We start from the raw sequence: 25917 nt of genomic DNA on the forward strand, positions 1-25917 counted from the left end.
CACCCAACCTTTGAGGTCTAATCACTTCCAGAGCCACAGCTATCCTACAAAATGTGCCGGCAACCTTTCAATACTTTTTACACTCTGAAAAGGTCCTCGGGGGCTTTTAAATGCATATCATTTTATTGCTGATCGTAACGTGTGGCCCGGCTATTTGGTTTAGAGACATTGAATATCGCATCTTCGTGACATGCAATACCCAAGGTGCAAATTTAAATGAAGATAATTGAGCTTTAAATGTCATGGTTTGGCATGAAAGGCCCTGAACCAACAACGCCGTCTTGAATATTGAAAGAATAATTACACCCTGAGAACACCTGAATGTGACCTTGCTCGACACTCATCTGCTCCATAAACACATTCTTAGCATAAGTGAAATGGCACAATAAGAGCATTAATTAATACCACATGCATCTTGTCGCTTGTTGAGGGTACAGCTGCAGTGAGGAGCTTCTCTGAACAGCAAGCATGTGGGAAGACACTTTTGCTTTACTTGGCGCTAGTCGCAATGTTTTCTGGCATCTGGATCTTTTAGAACACAAATGGGTGTGTTAGCTTGATGGAATAATGATTCTGATTTTGATGGGCTACCAGCTACCCATCTTTCTTGCAAACAGATGATTCTGATCATAAATCTTCTGGGATAGAAACAGCTTTGTTTGACAGCAGCTTGATTCACTTTTTAGAAGATGGATGACTTGTGAAAACCTGCAAGTCAGGTGAATTGCTGTTTTCCCTACACACTAGCCTAAGTTTAAATCTGTGGAAGTGTACTTCCACGGAGACCTTGGAAAATAAATGTTAAAGGCACATAAAGGAAGATAAACATATCCGCCTGAAGAAACTGAACCAGTACTCTTGACCTATCGTGTCTCTGAGGTGGTTCTGTGGATAGGACACTCTGTGATTGTGACAAAATAAAAGAAAAAAAACTTGATAGTTTTCTTATGAGTTGTTCAACGTGAATGCACAGATGTCAAATGTGACTGCTGATCACATCCTGGGTTAGAATACATGTCTGAACTAGTCTATGAACCTCTGCACTGAGGCCCAATTTGAGAAAGCTAAGAATAACATGTCTTTGTGCATGTCTTTTTTTAGTGCTGTGTATACACAGGTCATGTGTTATGACGAATGCTTTAAGACAGTAAGTGCCCTTAAGGAACAAAAGCCATTCTAATCATGTAAGCGTCAATGAGCTGTGCTGGCCTGGAAATTGATAAATGCTGCCACCTAGTGACGACATTTCCAAATTACAAGCTTTAATTTGGTTTGTTCAATTAACTTGATAATATTCTGATAATATAACTCGCCTGACACTTAAACTTGCTGGTACCAGGTTGGACCCCCGTTAACCTTTAGAACTACCTTAGATTTTCACAGCATAGATTCAACAGTGGAAAACTAAAGGCATTTTTGCCCATGTTGACTTGATAGCATCATGTCAATGAAGCTGTTGTTGACATGATGACAGAGATTTCCTGCACATCCATGTTGGCGAGCTCCTGTTCCATCACATCCCAAAGATGCGCTATTGAACGTAGATCTGGTGACTCTAAAGCGTATTTGAGTACAGTGAGATGATTTGAACTTTAACATCTTATCCTACTTGAAGCAGCAATTAGAAGGTGGGTACAGTGTGGCCACAAAGGGATGGACGTAGTCAGCAACAACAAGGCTCATCAAGATTTTTCCAATCTTCTACCGTCCAATTTTGGCGGGTCCGTGTGAATTGTAGTCTCAGTTTCCTGTTCTTAGCTGACATGAGAGGCACATAGTGTGGTCTTCTGCTGCTGTAGCCCATCTACTTTTGCATTCAGAGATGCTCTTCTGCATAGATAGATAGAAAGCTATTTAATTTATCCTAAAAATTAATTTTAGTATAAATTGGATAGTCTAGTGTGAGGTAGGGCAGAATTTTATATACAACAGTGATCAATCTAGCAATGAATGCTTGGATTTGTAGTGCAAATGGTCATCATAAATAATATGTACTTTATACATCCCAGAAAGAGAACCAGGAAGGTTTGATACAGAAAGGTGTGTTCACCTGTCACAACCTGTTGTACAGCTTCACAGAGAACAGGTGGACTGGTTCTCTGAAGAATTCTTAATGGCAGCCAGGAAACATAAATCTGAGAGAGAGTAAGCTGCTGCCTCAGTAATGTGGAATGGAGTGGGTGTGGTGTGATGGAGAGCAGTTTGTTCAGTGACCTCCTGTCTCTCGCTGACTCAAACACCCCCAGATTCTGGTCAGTTATGATTCCAGTCTTGTTGATTAGTTTTTTCATCTGCTGGCATCTCTGGCACTGATGCTGCACCCACAGCAGACAGCAGTGAAACACTCACTACCACAGACTGGTGGAAGATCTCCAGTATCTTGTTTCACGCATTGAGCCTCCACAGAAAATAGAGTCTGGTCATCCTCTTCTTGTACACAGCATCACGGCTGGTCCTCCAGTCCACGTTGTCATTCAGTGAACTCCCAAATACCTGTAGCTGTCCACTGTTTCCACCTCATCAGCCACGTTTTTAATGGGCTTATTCACATTTTTTCCTCCAGAGAGCCAACCACCATCTCCTTCATCTTACAGACATTCAGAAGGAGACAGGACTGTCTCTATAGTGCTAACCAACTTAACCACAATGAAGTTAGCTATTAGCTAACAGAACAGTATCCAAAATGTCTTGATGACTATGAAAAGAGCAGGCTAAAACAGACAAAGTGAAAACGTAAATAAATCAGTAGGATGACTTATTTAGCTGTAAACCATTCATATCTATTAAAAGAGGGGTTGTTAATTTAAACCTGAATTGCCCGAAGCTCCTTCTCCTTGGAGAGCTGCTACAGTCTGCACCAGCCGGCTATGCTAAGGTAAGCTAGTAACCTTCCTGGAAGCAGCTTTAAAACACAAAATGTCCCAAGTAGATCACGTTTTTTGCAGATAGTTAACACAAACTGTCTGCAAGGTATCTCCAAAACGAACTCACTCTGAGATCAGCTCAGTTGTATAAAGCAGAGATGTTTAGCTAGATAATAATTCATATTCAGCTGCACTGTCAAACAATAACAATAAAAGTAACAAAAATAAAGGTTAGACTAATTAATATTCGCATTTATATTAATTAATTAGTCATTGTAATGTTAACACAGATTAATTATGTGTCTGAATTATATATATTATATAAATAATGCAATTAGGGTTGCCAACCGTCCCTTAAAATACGGAATCGTCCCGTATTTAGAAACAAAAGTACACGTCCCGTATTGAGCTAATAAGGGACGCACTTTGTCCTGTAATACAGTGAGAATCAAAAGTAGTCTATAAATGTTAATGGAATTAACGCTTTGTTTGAAAACATAATTCCCAGCCCCTCTCCTGCTTTGTGACCAATGAGCTGACAGCACACTTATGACAATTCGAGTATGACAATTCAGATTATCTCATTGGTCGAGGAAAGGTCGCTTGCGGAGAAAATACCGGAAGACAACAGATGACCACAACAACAAGCATGGCCAACAGGGAAACAAACGCCGACACTGCGGTGCACGTCTCGGATGACAGTACACCTAAAGCTGGGCAGACACTGCGATTTTTTTCAGTCACGTTATTCAGCTCTTGCTCAAACTGCACGATTGACTCGCAGGGATTAGAAGTTTGCAGGTCACGATGCAGGGTCTCACACTATACGGCCCGATGCTCTGATGCGACCTGAGTGCTCACACTGTGCCAACATAACATGAAGGTTATAACAGAAAATCTGTCGCTCGCTCTCTCTGTCTTTCACTCACACAGACACACCACCACCATCAACTTTGCTAAATTGCTAATGAAAAACATGATCAGGCAGCTCTGATTGAGCAGCAGTGTAAATCCAACTATTTTCACGGTTGTTGTGGTCGTGATAATTTTGTGATGCCACATCGAAAAGGCTCGGATGAGCTTTCCAAAGTTCTACAAGTGCCTCCATCACTTGTGTCCAGATCACACGCTGCACAGCCGTGCTGCTCCGTCTTTTTCACCGATGTTTACGTGTTTGCGCATGAGCAGTGTGAGTGGCTGTGGTAAGCGCGTACGCTAAATTGGATACGATACAGAGAAGATTAGCATGGCCCCTGCGCAAGGGTGACACCCTCACGAGCGATTGATGATCGGGAGCTGGTCGTGAGGTGTTAATAGCTTCTCGTTACCCCACGTATACTACACGATGCACGATGAAGGCCAAAATCGGGCCGATCACCAAATCGGTCGCACGACTCAAAAATCGGCTCAAAATGGGCCAAAAATCGCACAGTGTGAGCCCAGCGTTAGAGCAGCAATGTTTGTTCCCCTCAGAGAAAGAAAAGAAAAAAGGCTGCAAAAGTACAGGGAGGACTGGGAAAAGGAAAACACCTGGCTGGGAAAGTGCACGATAACACCTATAAAGCGCACTGCACTGTGTGCCGGCGCACTTTTTCCATAGGCATGCTTCTAGTGGTGGGCACAAGAAGAACATGAGGGGCGTGAAAGCTCGGGGAACCCTTAACCAATTTTTTGTCCACCAGGCCACGGCAGAAGCAGATATGGTATGTAAACACTGGTTTGTTGTTTAAACCCTCTGGTTAAGGTTAATATGGGCATGTGCGGTGAATATCAGCGCTATGTGGCCAGAAGTGTGATAATATCATTTATTTTGTGTAATAAACAACTGCAAGGATGGATGATTACAACAAATAGATGAATAATACATAAAAGTAATACATAGATGAATAATGATGATGAGTTAAGATGCGTAATCATGGGAACAAGCGGGTTTACAAACAGGAGCAGCTGATTAGCATTAGAAAAGCTGAAATAATACCTCAACTGAAGCCAATTGTACTAAATGCACTATATGTGCACTGTTACAAGAATATTTTTCGTTCTATTGCTTTCTATTAATTTATATAATTTTAAGTTAAGCAGGACAGAGTTCTTTTAAAGAAAGATTTACTTATATTCTCAAAAGTTAAGCATGACAGGCTTCTGTTTAAGAAAGAGACCTGTTTTACTGTGTTAATGTTGTCATTTTGAGCTAAAAATAAATGGCTAAATGATCATTTGTTTCCCATATGGTCATATCACAAAGAATATGCATCTGCTTAAATCAAATTCAAGTCAAATGGTTAAAAAATAATTTCACACACACAAAAAAAGAGCTACCACACTGGGAAGGGTGAAGACAACTGGGTTGCCCGGCCCTGGCCACGAGGTGTCCCTTATTTATTTTTCAGGGAGTTGGCAACCCTAAATGCAATAGACAGCTGTAGTAATTTACTGGAAGTGTGTAAGGTGGGTAAAAACGTGATAAATAACCATAATAGAGAATCAAATGACAGTGCTGACTGAAAACTTCCTGTTGAAGACAGGTGGCATTTCTTTGTAAATTCACTATAAGGCAGAGTACTCGCTCAAGTATTGTAAGCAGACTGTTTTCTCAGAATTGTACTGCACACCACAGATATATGATGTTTTTCAGGTAATTTTCCATAAAGAGCTTGTGCACTGATGCACGGAAGCATTTTTGATGAAATCAAAACCATTTTTAAAGCATTCAAAATACTGCGCTTGGTTAGTGGACATGATGATGTAGTATTTATCTTTTCCATTTAAAAGCTGAAGATTACAAAACTAATGAGAGGAGAACTAAGAAGTGGTTTTGAACGGCACATGCAGTCAAGGGTTAAAGTGACAAGAACTCCACCTGTCAATAATGACACTCTGCACTCTTCTTCAACATAACAACTGCCTTCATCAGAGAGTTTATGGGTGCAATGACATTTGCCTTTTTTTGTTGTTCTGCTTTTATAGCAATATCCCTCAGTATATAGAGAGCGTTGCAGTTTTTATATAAAATAATAACTTATATTAACTCATATAACTTAATCAGTACACATCAGAGCATAATCTATTTAAGTTAAAAGATAACTTACCAACAATAAGTTCAAATCTTGTTTATTACTTTTAACATTAGTTTACAGAAAAACATCGATACAAAACATTAACTAAGGGATTATTTAATCCTTTGCATTTAAACATTTTTTGACACACATACTGATTGTTTGTGTCATGTTATTATTTGTATAGTTATAGTGTCGAGTTTGGCTTTTATTTAAGTAAAAATACTGTTTCAGTTACATGGAATTTGTATGTGCAAGCAGCCAAAAGAGATTTTCCTTCTGCAAAGGACAGAAAAGGTTAAAACTAACCTGAAACAGGAAAAGCAAAGAGCTGTGATATGGGCGCAAAGGTCACATGAGGAGAGAGCAGTAATGTTTAAGGTTATCCCTACTTAAACCTGCTGCAGGTGTGCTTTAAACAAAAACTACACTGCTTACTCTATGAAGGCAGAAAAAAAACTGAAAAAAGTGCCATGTATTGGATTTTAAATCTAAAATATTCAACTTTTTGTGTCATGTAGTAATATTAAAAACACGTGTTTGAGGGTTAATCTTCTCTGTAATGTACAATATAATGCACCTCCTGTGCTGCTAAACTAATAAAACATTACAATTATAATTATATACATAAATTATTGTTCTTTCTATCCACATGTTTTTGTAACACCTGGGTTAAACAATTTTAAGTGATGCTCGTGTTTGATGCTGATTAAAATTGATGGTGCTTTACAATCCGAACAGACTGATTTGTCCTTTTTCCCAAATTTTGAATGTTAACACTCTTCATCAGAGCTTGTGGCTTCTTGCAAGATGTCATATTGTATATTGTACAATATTGTATATGTACATCTGTATATTTTATATATTTTATTATTATTATTATTATTATTATTATTTTATTTTATTTTTTTACTATTTAATTTGTAAAAATGTGTATACACACACACACACACACACACACACACACACACACACGTAGGAAAATATTTAGTATACACATCCAGAAATGCATACACTATTATATATTGTACATATATTTATTAGTTTCAGGTTGGCCATTCTTGTATTTTGCTCGTTTGTGTTGTTGTGTTTGCACATCTCTGTTGCTTGTGGGGCTCACACACAAGAATTTCACTCGCATGTGCTGTGCCAGTGTGCCTGCACATGTGATGTGACAATAAAAAGTGATTTGATTTGATTTGATTTTATATTCTGTCATTTTCATCAGTCATTCAGTCAAGCTAAATGATCAGATTCCCTGCCAATAGTAGACCAATAAAATATTACCATTAGGCTAATACGTCTAAAAATGCCTAAAATTTAAAATGGAAACTTGTTGTGTATATTAAAATACAAAAAGGCAGGTATGACACATATTTCAGTATAATTGTTAAATGAATAACTCTACAGTTTCTCTTGATCAGTGTGTCTGAATAGTCGTCTGAGGCTACGACACCTGACCTGCAGAGCAACGACGTTCACCAAAAATGAGACTTTTTTTAAAAGTCAGCTTAAGACGTGTCTGTTTACTCGAGTACAATGTACTTGTAACCCGTTTGTACCAGTTCTGCTTAATGCATATTACATTTCTGCCTTTTCATTCCTGTATTTGTCGTAAATCCTCTTTTATTCATAATGCATATCTTTTTTTTTTTTTGCTTTAAATTAGAGCAGTTTTTTTATTTGTTCCATGTTCTTTGTTTTTTCTTTCATCTCCCATCGTCTTCTTTTTATTGGATTATTTCTCTGAAAAACACTCTGTGGCTGTCTATGAGCGTTATAGAAATAATTATTGCGTGCATCCTTGGATAAATCTATAAAGCCATATCCTGTCAGTCACTGATAAAAATGTTTTTTGTTTTGTGTTGCATACTTCAGCTGCTCAGTTCTAGTCTGCTAGCTTTTGCTCAAATGTGACACCACGAAACACTTCAAAAGCTGGCTTTTAATTTATTTATTTTGAAGCATATGATAAAATTTAGTGCGATGTGAGAAATGCGTTTAAACAACCCAAACTCGCTGTCACAACATAGCCCATTATAGGGCATCTAGTTTTCAGCCCAGGTAGAGCAGACACCATATTTAACCTCTGGATCTGTTAAGCGATTGGAAATATTTAAGATCTACAACATCCAAACTCAGACATTGGAATGTCTTTGAAGAATGAAGGCATTTAGATAAAGCTCAGAAGTTTTGCAAAACGACATTGACGTAGTTAAATTAGTTAAATTAGCCTCCCACACAAACACCCATTAGAAATAATGAATTAAAGAATTCACATTACAATCTAATTGCATCAAACAATTCTGGAAAGCAACATTTCACCAGCGGATTGCGATTCACTCAAATGGTGAATACACGCCTCAGATTAACATTTAAACTGGTTAATACAAACATATGTAAATCGTGTCAAGTTAAATTGTATTAAAACTACACTGTACATATTCGCTAAATGTATTGTATATGTCTAATATAGTCTGAATTTGATTTGTATCCAAAAGAACACGGCTGTAATAGATAAAATATTAAACTCGCCACTAGAAAGGATAACGTGTATCTTTGTCATTTTGTAGTTCAAATCTGTATTGTAACATTATTGTTCAAGATTAAAAGAAGATATTCTTGAGAGGAAAAAAGAATGTAAAAATCCCATTTACAATAAATGTAACTTTATTGACAGTAAAAAGTTTTTTAGAATATCGAGGGGCGAGGATTTGTAACTGCAAGAACATCTTTGAAAGCAACATGACTTCTTTTTTTTAAAATAATGAGGCAGTTGTACATCTTGAACTTTGAGGTAAAGTGTTTTGTCATGTTACATCATTCACAAAATATTGTATAACATTGAGTCCACACAAGGAGACAAAAACCCATGCCTCACTTTCACTTCTTGAAATTACTTCACATTTCAAAAATAATTCACAATTTAGATAAAAGCAGAAAATGACAAGCACACATGCTATATTCCATTCACACGCACACACACGTTTCTCTACTTATCAAACCAAGTGCATTTTTAGATTTACTTTTTTTCTCAAACAGTTTCAAGTACATTTTGCTTGCTATTAAAGGAAATCAAGTTAAAACTATGAAGCAGCAAACCCACAATAACAAGAATACTGAGTTTGGTCTCATTCATGTTCCCAATATTAACATTGTCAGATAACTCACCATACTGTAGCAATAAGGTATTTGGGTGCTATAAAGAAGCAGGAGGTAACATTTCATGGACTTGAGGAATATGCTGGATAAGTTTTGGAATATAGCTGATTAAATACACCAAGGCTGAAACAAACAACACTAAATAGATAACCACAAGTGACAACTGAACATATCCAAAGTGATTCATTGTTAATTATTTTTTAAATAATTTATTAACTCACTTATATTATGGAAACTGTCTAAAATCTCAGCTTTAACCGCTGAGTGCGAAACCACAAAAGGATGGTTTTAGTTGAACTGATATTTAATTATCAGTCACACAATGCAGCAAACTTGAGTGCAGACCGCTGTAGGACTCTGTAGAAGGCCGGCTTCGTTAGAAATATACTGGCGTTGCAAATTAGAGGACCAGTTGTTGTGAGTAATATGCGATTCATCAGTGCAGTCGAACAATCAAGAAAAAAAATTGTAAAAGCCATCAAGTGCTTCAGCAAAGATGTTCATATATAAGCAGGGAACCTAAAAGTGCAATCCTGTATAGGTATAGCACCCTGGGCTATCTCAGTCGGGCTCTTAATGTACACTGCATGGCTCATGGTCTGATCTGCACCAGTCTTCTAAGGCTCACTTTAAAATCCAAAGCCAACTACTTTTTAGCTATAATTCAGCCCTGAACTGCCATTTTTGAGTTCATTTCCTCTTCGATTTTCCTTTGAGTTGACTCCACAAACTGTTAAAACCATGCTGTAAACAATATGTATTCCTACAGCAGCGCACCACTGTAGGAGTTAAGGCAATCCCTTTCTGTGCTTTGTCTGTGACCAAAGCTCCTCCTGAACATAGAGGCACAAAGCTCTCAGTGCATATTAAGCGTACCTGACACAATTCACAAAATACCCTCCGCAGCAACAAAAATGAAGCTCTTAGTGCACGCTAAGCAATATATTTCTTAAAATGTACATGCCATGTTTTTCTTAACCGCATCTCCTAAAAGTGCTAACTACTCATAATCACTTAGGAAAAGATGGCTAGTCAAGATTTTTGAGCACCAGACCCCCCTAATTTTTTTTTTCACTTAAGAGGAAATCCCCAAAGAAGGCACTTTTAAAGCAAAACCAGGGGTTTTGCAGTATGATTTGATATGGGAGTGCAATCAATCGTAATTTGTCTCTGCTAAACTTTGACTGGTGCAGTACTAAGTTTCTTCACTCGCGTCTGCCTTGGTACAATAAATTCTCTTACAATAAAATCACACAGGATTTAAAGCAACTGATCTGGTGCAGAACAAACGTGAGCCAACAACTTTATAGAGCAGCAGTCACCTCTCCTCATCCTGCCAGCGTCCCCTCTCCTCAGCCCACCTGGTGCTCTCCACGGCTGATGTGTGATGAGAACTCGTAGCGGTCCTGGCTGCGGTGGCCACAGATGTTGCATTCGAATGGCTGGCGGAAGCCGTGGCAGCCCATGTGGATGGTAAACATGACATGGTCCAGAAAGAGGATGCGGCAATGCCGACAGTGGAAGGAGCGCACCTGCCTGCCATCCCGGTCTAACACCTGCACAGTGTCCCTGGAAGAAATGGGCGAGCCAGGGCTCCTCTTTACTATGGTGGGGGGCACAGGACACGCTCTCTCCCACTCTGGGTCCAAGTCTTTGGCCTGGCTGGGGCTGGAAGTGGGATGGCTGCGGGGCAGTGCTGAGGTTTGGTAGTGGAGGTGGTGGTTGTTGGAGGTACTTGTCGGGGCAGCAGCCCTTGTGCTCTGCTCTTCTGCTGTGCTCTCTGTGTCTGTGGAGTCGGGGCAGCCGTTGGGTGAGGTGGTGTGGCTGTGTGCTGTTGGCTGGTCATCGCGGCCTTCACCTGCCTCCCGCACAGCCAGGCCAAGAGACATTGGTGCCAGCCCACCTCCGCCATGGGCCCGAGGGCCATGAGGGGTCACGTTGCTGCCGATGGAACCCATGACTGTGCGGAGCTCAGACAGGAAGGTGGGATGGAGCTGAGACAGAGCAGGCGACTTGTGGTTCTCACCTTTAACCCTGGCACAGTGTAGCTGTGAACCGGCCAGCACAGTTGAGTTGCCAACAGACTGTGAAGTCATGAGGTCTCCCTCTTTTTCAGAGCCAGACGACAATTCGTAAGGTGCTTCGAGTGGGTCAAGGTGCATGTGCTTTTCGCCTATGAAAAGAAGAAATATCGGTTGAAGCAAAGCGTGCCCCAAATTGTTAAAAAAAAGATATTTGACCAGCTGTCTTGGCACAACTGAATCCCAGTGTCTCCATTTGGCACAAGGATGTAAAACTGCTTAGCTCTTATGAAGCTAAAAATATATGTCACTTGTACTGTATAACATAACAAAGATATCAAACAGAATAAGAATAGGCTTACTGATATATTTCTACTTCTACTTCACTCAAAAAAAACTCACCCAAAAACTTCTGTGGCGTTGACCTCTTACGTTTCGTGATGCTTATAGCCAGTCGATCCACAAACTGGATTTTGTCATTGGTTGGCTGGAGTTCAGGTTTAATAGCTGTCCCCATATTTACTGACTCTTCACCTACGAACAGAAAACATCAGTCAAACATTAATCTATTGCCAAATTATGTGTAAGCTAGCATTTACAATATGCATGAAGTCAGAAATGAGTTAGTTTTATGTAACAATAGTGAGTTTTATGTTATATGCCATGTATTACCCTTTGCTGTCTGTGTGTTGACAACCGCCTTTTGGTCCAGACTCTTTTGATAAGTATGGCAGCGCTCCAGATGTTCCTCCAGTGTGCTTTGTTGCTTGTAGCTGCGGCTACAGTAGCTGCACTTGAAAGGTTTTCCCACCGTCGGAGAAGGAACTGTAATTCAAAGAAAAAAACATTATATTGATTTCATCTAGAATAGCTAATAAGTTGCCATAGCTGGTGGAACTTGTTGAATAAATATAGGACTAATTGTTGTTTATTTATTTATAGTTGGGGGAATTTTTTTGAATGAAAAAAAGGTTTGGATTTCCCCCCTGACTAGCAATTCCTGAAACTGACCTATGTTACTTGACAGAAAAAAACGCCTAAACCTTTACCGCAAGGTTCCACCCTAGTAAGCTGTCGGAAAGACTGACGTCAATTCACTGAAATCCAGTTTGTAATCATCTTTTCTTTGAAAATGAACCTTTTGAGACCTGAGGAGAGCGACCAAGACCTACTGTAACAAGACTGTATTTGAACACCTGTGAATATCTGTTCAAGAGCACCAGCAGGATTTCCTGTTTTGATACTGTTAAATGTCATATTCTGTCATGTGTTTTACAGAAAACTCTCATAAAGACCTATTTCCTCTGAGATAGAAAGAAGGGGGAAATGGACCTTTCTAATAGAGCTCCACTTTTACTGCTTACCTCTGTGTCACACATTGCACGTGTTCACGCTATGGAATCGTATTACTTTGCAGCAACAATAACTAAACAAGTACATTTGTGAAAAAATCTCTCCATGGACTGTATATGATGTGTTAGGTGCTGTTGTATGGCTATAAAAGCCCAGAGCTCTCAGCTGATTCTGGCTGTTCTCCATGCTATCCACCAGAGTTGTCTGGCCAGATTATGTATGTAGATTCCAAACTGTCCATATGTGATGTGAGTGTAGCACTTGACAATCTGGCTCAAGTGTTAAAGAAGAATAATTTTGCTGTTTGGGAGGTCACTCATTTACCTGCATGTGTGCGCAGATGTCCAGCCAGTGCATCTCTCCGACGGCAAGCGTAATTGCAAACGGGACATTTGAAAGGCTTCTCTCCTGAATGCAATTTAATGTGGCGCAACAGGTTTCCCTTCTGGGTGAAGGAAGCTCCACACTGGTTACACTGGAATGGTCGCTCCCCTGTGAACACATGGATGGAAAGAGGATGTGAGATGCAAATCCCACTGGGCATTGCACTCAACTGATACTTGTCTTTCATTTATTTAAAAACTGCCTTGCTGGGGGGGGGGTCCTTCTTTTTTTTCTTACCTGTGTGGCTACGCTTGTGCACCATCAGCACGTTAGGTCCAATGCAGATCATCCCGCACACCTCACACTGGAGCTTCCCATTGGGCAACCTGATAGGTCCTGGTGAAGCCGAATTTGGACTGGCCATCTCACTGTATATGCTTGCTAGGTCTCTTCCAGCCCCAGCGAACTCTGCACTGGCTTCTTCCATGGGGTCTCCCTGGTCATTATTCCCGCCGTCGATCCTCACAGCCTCTTTCTTCTCTGGCTGTGGAGCGCCATCACTGCACAACTCAACCTTGATGGAGTTTGCTTTGTAAAGAGAGAAGGAGAGGAAGAGATATATATTTACTTACTTATGTAACATGAAAAAGGTATTCTATACAACCGTATGGCTGCAATGTAACAAAGGAATGATAACTAACCACTAAGGGAGCGGTGTGGTGAGGACTGCTGACTGTTTGGAGATCTCGCAGAAGGGCCCTGCAGCCCGCCATAAAAATCCTGTTCTGTTGATGATTCTCCTCCATTACCTGAAATACAAATATGCCCACGTTATTAAAGTAAACATGAAAGTCTGTAGACAGCACACACCAGCGTACAGTAGTTTTTCCTTTATATCTACAATTACCTTGTGTGTATGAGCGTCCATTGCAGTCATCAGCATTCATTCTCTCACCAGATGCCTACAGAAATACAGTTTAAAGGCAGACTGTAAATACTATGGTTTGCCATTCATAGTTATACTTTCTGAATCAAACAGACTGAAATTGCACTCCTGTAAAAATTCTGTATCACACCTTGGATAATTATATAAAATGTACTTTTACACAACAGCCTGTTGCTTCAAGAATATGGTTCAAAAATAAATAAATAAATGTATGCTTTCTCTAATAAGTTCACTTAAAAAAATGACAAAGTATTATAGTAAACTTCAGGTCTCCCCTACGATGTCTGTATCCTTTCGATTCTTCTCCGCCAAGCAAATGACTATGAGAGGCTCCACATTTATGGCCAAGAGAGCTGAAGGAGGAGTTAAAGCTCGCAGAAGTAGAGAGGATAGCTGCCGAGGCTTTAACTATGAGGCATTCCAGTGTGCAACCACAACAAGACTATGTGCCTGATTTGATACTAACAGTGCACTGTATGTATATTAGATTACATTACAATGTTGAAGTTATACTGCATTATGCTGTATTACATTACATTATGTATGAGATACAACATAGTTACAATATTATTTTTTATTGATGGATCAAGTTTGTCAATTTGCACTTATTGTTTTTATTATGATGATGATGATGATGATGATGATGATGATGATGATGATGCAGTAGGCTGAATCTATGCCAGGCCTCCATAAAACGATTGTTACACAGCAAATAAAGTGAGGTATGCAGACTACACCAAGACCAGACTACACAGGCGTTGCTGAGTTACAGCGTCTTCAGACATACAGTAGCCTGTGCTCACTGTCATTGACCAGAATAGGCGATGCTGTAACGATGAACACAATTTCAAAGACGAGATAAGCAAAAGCACAAGACGTTCAAGGCTGCACCTTTTGCTCAAATGGATGACAGCAGTGGACAGAGGAGACTTTGGAGTGATCGTGGAGGGAGGGGGGCGGAGACAACACATCACAGGGAAAAAAAATTAATATCCTGTCATTGGCCGCGCATGGGGAGCAACAGGCGCTGATGCAGCCGGGAGACGCGCCAGTCACACCAGGGCACGGCGATTAAAAAAAACAAAAAAGAAATAAAAGAAAAAGAATAATAGAAAAAAATAAGGGACGCGCACCATTGCCGCCCCTTGCTTGACAAACCTTGCTGCCCCAACCCGAGCGACTATGTGCAATAAAAGATATTCCTGCATTTACAAATAACTGCCATGGCTCTCCACACGCAGGGTAGCTACTTGTTTTTGCTGCTCGCTGGATTTGCTTAGTTCTGACAACAATCGGCTCGCGGACGGTCGAGACAACAACGAGACACAACGGCAATTTGTTGCAAGAGTTGCGATTGTCCACGTCCTCCGCATGAACGCGGCTGTCATCCAACACTGAGCACGTCAAAACTGGCCTGGGCTATACAATGTTTCTCATGAGCCGTTGCTATGGCACCCGACCACACGACAAATGGCATTCACCCTACCAACTACTAAAAAACATGCCGTACCTCCAAATTAACACCGACGGATGGTCTTACCAAGAGCCGCAGCGGAGTCCACGAGCCTCTTCCTTACCTGGCGACCGATCGGTGTTTTCCTTTAATTGTCTGAATAGCTGTTTGTTTTCCCAGGCGGCGACAGCATCTCCGGGATTTTTTTCTTTTTTTTTTCTTTCTTTCTTTTTTTTTTTTACCTGGGAATCGGAATCCCAAACAACTTCCGGGCCCATGCTGGGATACAGACCAAATAATTGTACAACAGAGCTCCTGAGTCGGTGATTGCCGAATTCATCGATGCGTGTCTTCTTTGCGGAGTTGTGGTCATAATGAGGGTGAAATGTGTGCTTTTAGATCATGTCGGACTCTGCACCGCAAATTGCTGCTGCGCATGAATATATTTTGTGAAATACTTGATGCAATACGCTGAGTGACCCTCAAATGTTTAATAAAAAACAAAAAATGGCATATGTAAATATACAGTGCGCCTGTATAAACACTACATGTACACGCGTCTTACAGAAAGCAAGCAGATATTAAAATAAAAGCAGGTGAAAATTGTTATCATGAGGTGGTTTACAATTACACTTCATCTTTAGCCCCAGGAGGTGGCAGCAAACTGCTGCATGGTCCAGAATTGAATAATGGACTGGACAGCTGTGAAACACACAGTCGATAAGTGTTATAAACCACAAAGTACAAGTGTCTGTGCGTGCCCTTGATTTATTTTTTCATGAACAATAAAAAATAATGACAACGCAAGCAAGCCCCCAATGAATAAAAGGCAACTAATTGAATCGATTGGGCCTGTGCCAACGTAGAAGGACCTCATAAGCCTCCTGGAGCTTCACAAATATTTCCTCAGCATCCTTGCTGGGGTTGTGGTCCGGATGCCACTTCTTGGCCAGCTCCCTATAACTTCGGGATATCTCCTCAAGAGAGGCCTCTGCTCCCAGAGACAATATCTGCAACATAAATACAATAAATCCAGATGAAACGGGCTAAATGGCAAGCAGAAAATGTAGACCTATTTACAGCATGCATTTCTTACCTTCAGTGCCTCTTTCTCTCTCTCAGTGTATTCTTTGAGCAGTATTTCTAGCACCTTCCTCCAGGCATCTTCATAGTACCCTCCTCCAGTAAGCACACACAATATCCGATATGGCATTAAAAGAAGGTACTCCAACACACTTCTGAGCCAAGGCAGGAACCATAAAATATCCAGCAGTGCTGCTATAGAGTCAGACAGATAGTACAGGGTGGCTGTGGTGTTGTGGAAAATACAGTAAGCCAGCGGGGCAGAGAAGGCCAGCCAACCTAGACCGATCCTATAAAGCCGTGGACCTGAGGTTGGAACAAAAAATATTTAACTTCAGGAAGCCACTTAAAACTGAATCAGAATGATTATTATCGACGTGCATAGTAAAATCATCCAATCATCTCAGATTGGTGAAACCAGCCCACCTAATTTCTGTTTGCTCCCAGGTGTCCGTGGAGGTTTGAACGTGCGGTGCTTTGCAGCAGTGACACTGGCAGCCAAGCTTATAGGAAGAGGAGATAATGTGCTGCCATAGAATAGCAGGGAGGTTGCGAGACAAGAAGTCAAAGTCTTTTGGAGATCGGATGTCTGCTGGCCAACATTGGACACCAGATGCACCCCTGCACCCACACATAAAGGCAACACAATCAAGTAGAAGAAACTGAGGGAGTTCAGTCCTATCATGGCCACAGTGCCAAAGTAGACTCCAACACACACCTGTCCTGCAAATCTGACAGGACTCACAGGAGGAGGGATTGAAGTGGGAGGCCTTTTTCTCTCTTTATTTCCTTCTTGATTGGCCTCACTAACATAAGCAGGGATGCGTATAAATTCCCTGACCCACCCAAATCCAAATCCTCCTAGTGTTAGCATCCATAGCAGAGCATGGGTGTCTCTACCTAAGTACAAATGGTGAAGGCCCAAAGGCCCACCTACTGCCCACAGGGTGTAGGCAACAATTATACTTTTTACCATGAGGCCTCAGAAGATTACCTCCTGTACAGGTGAATATTAGTCATCCTTGATACATACCTGCAATAGAGTAACAAAAAGTGTTAGTTATACCTCCAAACCTCCATCAGTGTTTTATAATTATATTATACTTTAATCAAATAATTAAAATGGAAATGTTCAGCTTATAATTTATTGGCTTTGATCTTTAATCCCATGCGCTTACATCGCCTGCTAACATTTTATTTATTTATTTAGTTTCATAACTATACTGTGTTACACCCTCCTCTGTGATCTGTCTGTTGGTCTTTGCCAGGACACTCAGATTTTTAATCTCTGCCATCCACTTCCCTGGTTAAATAATATATTATATAAGGGTGATTTATCTTAGCTCATGCTGTGTATTGTTAGTTTTACTCAACTCATTATGTGATCCAAAACATACCATTTTTGACAAAGAGTGCAACTATCTTTTCTGATCAATCGAAGATATTTGCTGTTCTTATACATCCAAATTGTATTTTAAAAAAGAGTTTGTTACTTACTGAGCCCATAATTTCAAATCCTTATCCAGAGAAATCCTTTTCCAGTGCTTTCCGTAGTTGAAGTTGCTGCATGTTGTTGCAATAGTTGGACTTTGGATCATGACAATGGGATTGCGCAGCGGCCTGAGTGCACAAAGCACATCAACACGAGCCTGTAATCATTTAAACTGATAAGACAAGTAAAAAGGCTAAAAGCGACATTTATGAAGAAAAAAGGACACTGTTGACAATGCTTCAAAGAGGGCTTAAGTTTATTTTGTAAGGAAAATAAGGACATAGCCTTAGGCCTGTATGCTAAACTTCAGCATAGGATAAGAGTATAATCCTGCTCCCCAGTGAAGCCTAAAACAACTTCACTTTTTCTGTACAATTTTACTTAAAGGTGTATAATACAAGCTTAAAGTATAAAACTCAAGTTATATCGTATTTTTTTAAATCAAAGCAAAGCACTTTTATTTTGTAAAGTGATATTCATTATCATATAAGCTAAAATATGAGATAAATATTATTAATACATCAGTAATACTTAGCATTATGCCTGATTATGAGGCTAACTGTATGTGATATAAGTAGTATCCTTGTGTGCGGGAATATATTTGTTAATAATAATAATTTAGTCCAGACAGAAATAAAGGTTTAAAACTTATTAAACTTTTGCCTATGATGGTATTGTTTAGCCTTCCATCAAAGAATTATCACCAGAACTATAATAGGGGAACAACTTGCTTGATGTTCAATTTCCTCAAGAATAAAAACATTTTGTTTTGGAAAATGGCCAAAAATATAAAAAACAAAATACACATACTTCAGTGATGTAACCTAACAAAGGCTCCTTACCTTAACTATATACTGACCAGGGGTATTTATGTGTGCAGAACCCCAGTGACCACTTATGAGCCAAGAAAAACCCCAATTGACCCTGATATTAATACCCCAATAGTCAGAAAATGTTTGATAATATATTAGGCACACCAATCTAAAACAACCATGTGCATCTGAAATAAACCTAGTTTTCATTAAGGTCATATTCCGTTTCGTTAAAGGTGTCTAGGAGAGGAGAGGAGATGATTCTCATTTAATTTTTTAATTTTTGTACGTTCTGTGCACCCCATTTATATCAGTGAGGGTAAGTTAATGCGACCAGCATCTCTCTAAATTAGTTTTAGCCAAGTGTAGCTACCTGTTCAGTCAGTGGGTGTGGACCACACGCATACCTGGAAAGTAGGCTGGGTCCACATTAATATTTCAAATCGCTGGACTGCCAAAACAATCAGCTCCCGTGGCCCCGCCCCCTGCGACCCCTCCTTTGCTGGGCTTTCGTCGGAGCTGAGCAGCCTTGCAGCAGCAGGTTAGCTCTTTAAAACCGAGCGAGCTCTGCTAGCTACACATCAACAGCATATCCAGAGAAGATGCGAAGTCGCTCAACTTTTTAACTATTCCACCCGCCTCCAGCGCTTTTAAGCCTGAGGACACTGTTATGGTTTCGGAGAATGGAAACGGACGACGTGTCGGTTAGAGAGCAACTTTTCCACAACCGTGTCCGGGAGACTATAGTAAGTAACGCCGAACCAACCCAACCGTCAGTGACTATGCTTATGAGCCCCCCGCAAACGTCGCATCACTGTAAGAAAGTCGCCTCAGTTAACGCTGTTTATTTCACTTTACCTAGCGGTAGCACGACTTTTGTTTCTCAGCTGTAGACTGCACGTCTTACTTTCTCAAGCGATAACAAGTTTGAAGTCACTTAAAAAAAGTGATGATAACGATTGAAATGTGCTCGCTCCCTGGGCTAGCTTAACCCATGTTCAAACTTTAACTGTTGCACGGATACAGCTGGTGAGCAGGCAGCAGAGAGGCACAGCATTTTGTTACTGTTGATGCTCTTTTTTTCCCCTCTGCTGTTTTATCGCAGTTTTGTATAATAGCAACAGCAACTATTTGAACCTTAGACTCGGTTCAGTTACAGCAAAGCACACGGCTCCTGACCTTTAACCCTCACATCACATCAGACGGGAGCCCGACTACTGAGATTGGAGATTGCTGAACCAGCCTATCATAAAAGCATCGTCAGGCAACACTTTATCACCTTCGTATCTTAGCATCAGGAGTCGATTCATCAACTTGGTTTGCTTTGCTCAGCTCCAGGTAGTTCGTTCTGGTTTGCAGAAGATCATGAGGTGAAAAAAATGTGAGGTTTTAAGGAACAACGTGTGTGTGTGTGTGTGTGTATAGATGAGTTGTATAATATGAAAAATAGTGATTCCTGTGGGAGATTGAGTCACTGCAGCAGCAAATAAATCAGAACAGGGCTTACTGAATCCAAAAGAACATACATTAAGATTGTGATCAGTTAGACTGCTTTTATTTGTATGACGAGTCAAATTCTTGCTTTTAACTGTGAAACCTCTAAAGAATGTAGGTTTTTTTCCCAACAGACTAGGAACCCCCCCCCCCCCCCTTTTTTTTTTTTTTTTTTTTTAGTGGTAGGCTGAGATATTTGCACATTAGGGCTGTTGGTGGCTTTTTTGTCTGCCCACATTAGGTATCAGAAGCAAGATTACATCCTCTGGAAAATATCACTTAAAATAGTATTCTACATTTGGTAGGCGGTATATATTTTCAGTGATAGATAGGATGCAGTTATTTATAAACCAAAACCAAATGAACAGCAAATAAAGTGCTTGCATTTCTTCTAATGCCCTTGTTTTGTCATTGTCCCTTTCAAATACCTAATGCTATTAGCAAGTGGCAAGTCTCAAGTCTCCAGCTTACCTCCTCATCACAGTACTTCCTCTCAGGCTTGTCAGCTGCCCCAGCACCTCTGGTTATTAATGGCTTTAGGCCAAGCCTATCTTTAATCAGCTTATTTTAAAGTCATAAACCTGTGGCAGAAGTGCATGTATGCTAGACCGAGAATAATATTTTGCACTAACAAAAAAGGCTGGATGAGACATTTTTTTAAAAGTAGAAGAGCAACTCTTTGATATCCAAAAATAATTAAATAAAAATAATTCCTTCCATCCATCTTTTTCCACTTATCCAAGTCGGGGTTTCAGTTGAGCTGAAGCCCATCCCAGCTGTCATATGGTGAGAGGTAGAGCTAACTATTTACACTCATGGCCAGTTTACAGTCACCATTCAACCTAACAGGTATGTCTCTGGACTGTGGAGGGAAACGCACACAGGTAGAACAGAGTCCACAGCCAATGGATTCGAACCCAGCACCATCTTGCTTTGAGATGATGATGCCAACCATCGCACCACCATGCTGCCATTTTACTGCATTGTATTTGTTTTAGTTATCAGTTAATCTGATGATTATTTTTTTACAGCTGTTTAGCCTATAATGAAATATTCCAAAAGGTCTTTGAGAAGCTAAACTGACTTATATTTGCTTTAAAATAACTGAATGGCTATCAGAACAGCTGCTGACTGAGTTTCTGTGGATAAACTAATGGTTTACTTGGGTAATTATTGTAACTCTTATTCATAAATAATATAATAATAGATATGCGTCAATTGTGAGATGCCAAAAACTAAACAAAAGAAAACAGTGTTTTAAATTCTTTCAGTCTTTTACAGTTCTGTATTTGAAGCTAGTGTAAAACTGATGTTAGACTACAAACATCAGCCACTGATATTTCTAAATGTCTGTTTATTTACCAACAGGCCAGAGGCAGTCAACGAGGCGTGTATCATCCAATAGAGATGTTTTTATAACAACATGTCCTTAGCCGACGCATATAAATGCTGGTTTAGCTACTGAGAATGCTCTCGTATTAGATATCCAAAGCATGCAAGCAGCTGTTCCATTAGTGCTTCTTTTTGATTCTGAGGAAATGTGATGGAAAAATAATGCACGTATCAATGCACAGGGTAGATACATTTTTCCATAGGTGCATGACAAAGATATGCTATAAAGGCTATTTCTATATGCAACAAACATGCTTGCAGCTATTTGCCTGTCATGAGAACAGATGAGAGTAGTTTAATAATAATAATAATCAGTTAGATATCTTGTTGGAGTGAAGACAAGTGGTAAAATTCTGTGCTTGACTAAAAGGGGGGGGGGACGGTATTTATGTGAAGTATGACACTTTCTGGCTTCTGGTCAGAAGCCTCCCAGTTGGACCAGTTGGTACCGGATTCCTAAAAGTCGACAGTAATTCCAAACAAATTCTAATTCGATGAAATGTACTATACCTGTTTGGCCAAAGGCATAATAAACAGTTAATAATCAGTGGGAAAGTGCGATTACAGCCAAGTGCATGTCTTCACTTGAGCTGATTGTGTTCTTGTAAATCATCTTGGGTATCAGCAGATAGTAGAAAATTGAAGCGCAGAGAGCGTAGCTCGGCTGTGGGGGTAAACAGCCGAGCTAGGAGTGCTCATCCACAGACCACAGCCTGAGCCTGGTCGGATCAAGAAGGATCAGTGTCTAGCACGATAAAAGGTCATGATGATAAAATCTTGCAGTAGAGAACTGGAACAGCCAGCATCAGCACACACTGATATCTATTCCCCACTTAGAAAAGAGCACTGTAATATTTGTATAATACCTGAGTCTCAGGCGCTCTGACTGAAAACTATAATAGCTCAGAACTGATGGGTTTGAGTCTTAGGAGTGACTTTCTGCAGTACTTTTGAGAGAAGGAAAACAGAGGACAATGTGTTGGATGGATCATCCCCCCCCCCCCCCCCCCCTTAATTTTTTATTTATTTATTTATTTTAGTTTATTTGTTATTGAGAGACTCTATTGAAACGCTTAAGTATTAATTAATAATTATTGCAGACCATTAAATTGTGCTTAAGGTGTCTACTTTAAAAGCGAGTCCAGTTTTGGAAGAGATGCTTTGTCTTCGTTCTTCAAGGATTCAAGGAAACTTTATTGTCATTCACATCACATGTTTAAATGAGGTGAAACAAAATTACATTTCTGCTCTGTTCTTCTGCTCCTTTGTAAATTTTTACACAAACTGCACGGCTGGGCGAGATGAGAACATTTGCACTTCAGCTGTTTTTTGTTTTCTTCGGCAGAACAATTTTTGAATTACTCTGTGGATTGTGAAATAGTCTGCACTGACACTTTGTGTCACGCTAGAGCCTGAAATTCTCTAAACTCTCCCCTCAGCAGCCCTCTGTGGCCTGCCAGCTCTCAGTATGGCCAATTTAGCACGTTTTCCCCCCACCACACTCTACCTGTTTCTCACCCAACCTTTGTTTTCTACTTTTCTTGTTGTTGGATTAACCATAACAAGGTCCTTTCTAAATCCGACTGCATTATTCAACAATTTACGCAGACTGAGCTGATTAGTTGTTGCGCACAGTCGTTTGTTTTTTCCATGGTGCAGCTTTTGTGCTGCCACTGATCATTTCCTCTCGCACAGACTCTCAACTGTTTTTTTTTTTGTTTTTTTTATCTCACACAGCAAGTGCAAGATTAAACTAAAATAACAAACTTTTGTGTAAACTCGATTTAGCAACAGGTTTTATACGACGTTGTATTTCTGCAGAGAGCCTCTCCCTCTGTGTTTGTTGCTGTTGTTACCTTAGGGACAAACGTCTTCATTGTGCTGTGCATACAGGGCTCCCCAGAGGCTCTGGAACAGGAATGTTTTCATTGATACTTGTGGTTTGGCAACATCAGTTCATTCATGACTCACAGCAACACTTTGTTGCACTGATAAAAATGTATTGACGTGAAATTAATGCCACACAGTTTAGCTGTCAGATAAATCAGGATTCAGCATTAAACGGTCACATCTTCTGCACGTTCAGCAGCTTAGCTTACATTGCTGAGCTTGTCCAAGTTGCTCAGGTATGTTTTATACTTGGGTGCGTTTCTGAGCAGGAGCTACCATTGGTGCTTGCTTATTGTCTTATCTGTGGCAGGCAGCGGTTTGATCCATTGTTGTATTAATGTAAAGAGATTTAATTAGAGTTGGCATGTTGAGGGCTTTCCCAGACAACAGATTGCTGGTGGAAGACTGGTTTAACCTAAATTTGTTGCTTTAACGTAATGGTAAGCAGTGTGGAGGGGGATCACTCACCCACTGGCATTAACCCTTCTCTCTTTTACTCTCTCATAATCCTTCTCAGTTTATCACAGTGACCTTTTTTTTTTTTTTTTTGGACCAAATGGGTAATCTTCAGACGTAATCTGTGTCTCTCTTGGCGTAGGCAAACTCGCATAGCCAGAGTGGAAAGCTGTGTGAGGAACACATTCTGTAATCCCCAAATGTCTTTTCTCTGCTTTCTCCCAACTTACACTAAACCAGACATGTCAGCAGTTTAAAGTAAATCTATTGCTCATTGACTCATTGATTAACATAGCATGACAGGTGGTTTACATAGCTAATCTTATTTATGTAAAACACTGGTCCCTTTTAATGCCTGTCCTCAGACCTTTAAATGCAAAAATAACACTAGAATTTTCTCTGTTTCTTCTGCAGATCTGTGTTCTCCTGTTTACTTGCCTTTACATGCTGTCCTACCTCATCCTTAACCAATTCAGGAAGACTGCAGAGTTTGTCACAGGTGAGTTTTCTGCAACACACGAATACTGCACTGTGAGAACGTTTTCTATCAAAAGCTTCTAAAGAATTGCCTGCAGCAGAATCAGTGATGATGTTGACAAGCACACTGTCTACATTGGTGAGTGGGTGGAAGTAGGCAATACTTTTCAACCAAGCACAGGTGTTGTTCAGAAATTACCCATTCTATTTTGAGCAGTCTTTGTTTTCTAGTTTGTGTGCAGGCTGCAGCAGGATTTTTCTTTTGAGCTTTATTTGAAGAGTCTTCAGAAACCTGAATAATGCTCAGGCAAGCAGTAAAATCAATATTGTTTGCATACATGAATGTACCACATATGCACCCTAGCAGGAAGGCAGCTGTGAGCTTAGGGCTAGAGTAACTAAATGTATTCACCTCGTTAGGCTGAAAGCATGTGAACCATACACATGACAAAAGATGTTTGCTTTTTGTTTTCTGACTTTTCACTGTCTGGAAAAGTGTAGTAAGATGTGTTTTGGTGAGCACAGACATTATAAAAATAGCACTATAGCTAATAAGCAACCTTCATGTAGTTACAGTTAAGTAATAACTGTTGGTGTACATGCCCATGTCGTAACACTGCCTCCACCATCTTTGTGGTGTCCTAAAAGTTTTCACCTTTTTGTGAACCCTCTGTATTTTCATGAAGGTAAATCTGTATTGTAGACACTGACAGTAACACTCTTACCTCTTTGCTCTTGAATTGTTTAGATGTTATGAAGGTTTTTTTGGTAACCATCAAAGTAATTCTGTATTCATGGACTTTATTTGTCTTCCCGTCATCTTTCAGGCCTTTTGTTGGTGCTGAGCTGGGCAGTAAATGTTTTCTTTTATAACAGCTGAAAATCTACAATTAATTCACAGCTGGATTGTTTGATTTAAAATCCATTGTGTCAAAGTACATAAGCAACATTATAAATAATTTTATTGTAAAAAAAAAAGTTCTTAATGTTTAACACAAATGTTGAAAGTGCTGAAGTGTGACTGCAGAACTTTCAACAGTTACATAATAAATCCAATAACTTCCCACAATTGGAAGCAGATGTGAGATGTCCAACTAGTCAGGTCTCTGTGCTCCACTGTGATTGGGTGGGAGTCTGGGAGATGGCCAGATGCTTTTTTTTTTTTTTTTTTTCTCTAAAATAGGGAGCGAGGAAAACCTGCTATATATTAGCTCACTGCTGAAAAAGTCTGTGCATCAACAACAATGGAACAGTTGTGCCCTGCAGCCTAAATGACAATTGTGCAACAGCACTGCACAAAGTTGTTTTTGTCTATAAAGATTCAAGAACTGGTTTTTGCTCCTTAGGCTTATCTTCTATATCTATATTTCTCCTCTGTGCCAATATTGATACAGTAAGGAAAATACTGTAGTACTGAGCTACAGAAATTCAAATAGTGAATTTAGACATGAACTTTGTAGCAAGATCTTAAACATTTATTCATTTTTTTAAAGCTTAAAGAGGAAATGGAGACATTTATAGAAGTGTTTGTTTGGTATTCTTAATTCCCCGCTCTTTCTGTATCCTGCCTATAGGTAGTTCAGTTTTATTAGAGTCTGGGTTTTGCTTGAACAGAATGTTCCAAACATACTCGTCCCCCGCT

At 39.9% G+C, this 25917-nt stretch overlaps 4 protein-coding genes and 1 non-coding gene across 15 annotated transcripts in view; 2 read left to right on the forward strand and 3 right to left on the reverse strand.

Annotated features, from left to right (window-relative positions):
- wnt10b (wingless-type MMTV integration site family, member 10b) overlaps positions 1-3134 on the reverse strand; it is a 22143-nt gene extending 19009 nt beyond the window's left edge. The window contains exon 1 of one of the 2 annotated variants that reach the window (XM_086276318.1): positions 2810-3134. The gene's annotated coding sequence lies outside the window, so the exon portion shown is untranslated. Of the gene's footprint in view, positions 1-2050; positions 2771-2809 lie in introns of those variants that run through there. The other variant, XM_086276320.1, reaches the window with a different exon arrangement.
- Positions 1-19968, reverse strand: part of ikzf4 (IKAROS family zinc finger 4) — a 22586-nt gene extending 2618 nt beyond the window's left edge. The window contains exons 1-8 of one of the 8 annotated variants that reach the window (XR_015126551.1): positions 15267-15619; positions 13688-13742; positions 13482-13589; positions 13078-13368; positions 12781-12948; positions 11776-11928; positions 11506-11637; positions 10405-11255 (exon numbers count right to left, since the gene is read on the reverse strand). Coding sequence is in view for 7 of the 8 variants with exons in the window: in XM_086276308.1 (XP_086132434.1) it covers positions 10435-11255; positions 11506-11637; positions 11776-11928; positions 12781-12948; positions 13078-13368; positions 13482-13589; positions 13688-13727 (1713 nt within the window). In the remaining variant the exon portion in view is untranslated. The other 7 variants (XM_086276308.1, XM_086276313.1, XM_086276312.1 and 4 more) reach the window with 7 other exon arrangements.
- Positions 4058-4162, forward strand: LOC147304807 (U6 spliceosomal RNA). Its single transcript, XR_015126773.1, has one exon. It is a non-coding gene; the product is annotated as a U6 spliceosomal RNA (small nuclear RNA).
- dnajc22 (DnaJ (Hsp40) homolog, subfamily C, member 22) lies at positions 15932-19960 on the reverse strand. 2 transcript variants are annotated; one of them, XM_086276326.1, is made up of 5 exons: positions 19846-19960; positions 17760-17882; positions 16689-17295; positions 16276-16568; positions 15932-16189 (listed from the first exon to the last, which is right to left on the reverse strand). In XM_086276326.1, exons 3-5 carry the CDS (start codon positions 17236-17238, stop codon positions 16013-16015), a joined length of 1020 nt encoding a protein of 339 aa, XP_086132452.1. In that variant the 5' UTR covers positions 17239-17295; positions 17760-17882; positions 19846-19960; the 3' UTR covers positions 15932-16012. The 2 variants fall into 2 exon arrangements, with proteins under 2 accessions (XP_086132452.1, XP_086132451.1); XM_086276325.1 differs by lacking the exon at positions 19846-19960 and adding an exon at positions 18974-19434.
- The window catches only part of lmbr1l (limb development membrane protein 1-like), a 13610-nt gene continuing 6751 nt past the window's right edge, over positions 19059-25917 (forward strand). The window contains exons 1-2 of one of the 2 annotated variants that reach the window (XM_086276315.1): positions 19059-19312; positions 24213-24297. In XM_086276315.1, the coding sequence (XP_086132441.1) occupies positions 19250-19312; positions 24213-24297 (148 nt within the window). In that variant the 5' untranslated portion in view covers positions 19059-19249. The remainder of the gene's footprint in view (positions 19313-24212; positions 24298-25917) is intronic. The other variant, XM_086276314.1, reaches the window with a different exon arrangement.

The sequence above is a fragment of the Aulonocara sp. 'chitande type north' Nkhata Bay genome, linkage group LG20, assembly GCF_057382095.1.
Source record: "Aulonocara sp. 'chitande type north' Nkhata Bay isolate Kocher_YH1m ecotype deep benthic linkage group LG20, A_spYH_male_GT1.1, whole genome shotgun sequence".
In the NCBI taxonomy this organism is placed as follows: domain Eukaryota; kingdom Metazoa; phylum Chordata; class Actinopteri; order Cichliformes; family Cichlidae; genus Aulonocara; species Aulonocara sp. 'chitande type north' Nkhata Bay.

What these genes read in the sequence shown, in the direction of transcription:
- dnajc22 (XM_086276326.1), bottom strand. Translation starts at nt 17,238, where the DNA reads ATGGTAAAAAGTATAATTGTTGCCTACACCCTGTGGGCAGTAGGTGGG. An exon ending in TGGGAGCAAACAGAAATTAG is followed by an intron (nt 16,569 to 16,688) that starts GTGGGCTGGTTT and finishes TTCCAACCTCAG; the next exon opens with GTCCACGGCTTTATAGGATC. An exon ending in GAGAGAAAGAGGCACTGAAG is followed by an intron (nt 16,190 to 16,275) that starts GTAAGAAATGCA and finishes TTTATGTTGCAG; the next exon opens with ATATTGTCTCTGGGAGCAGA.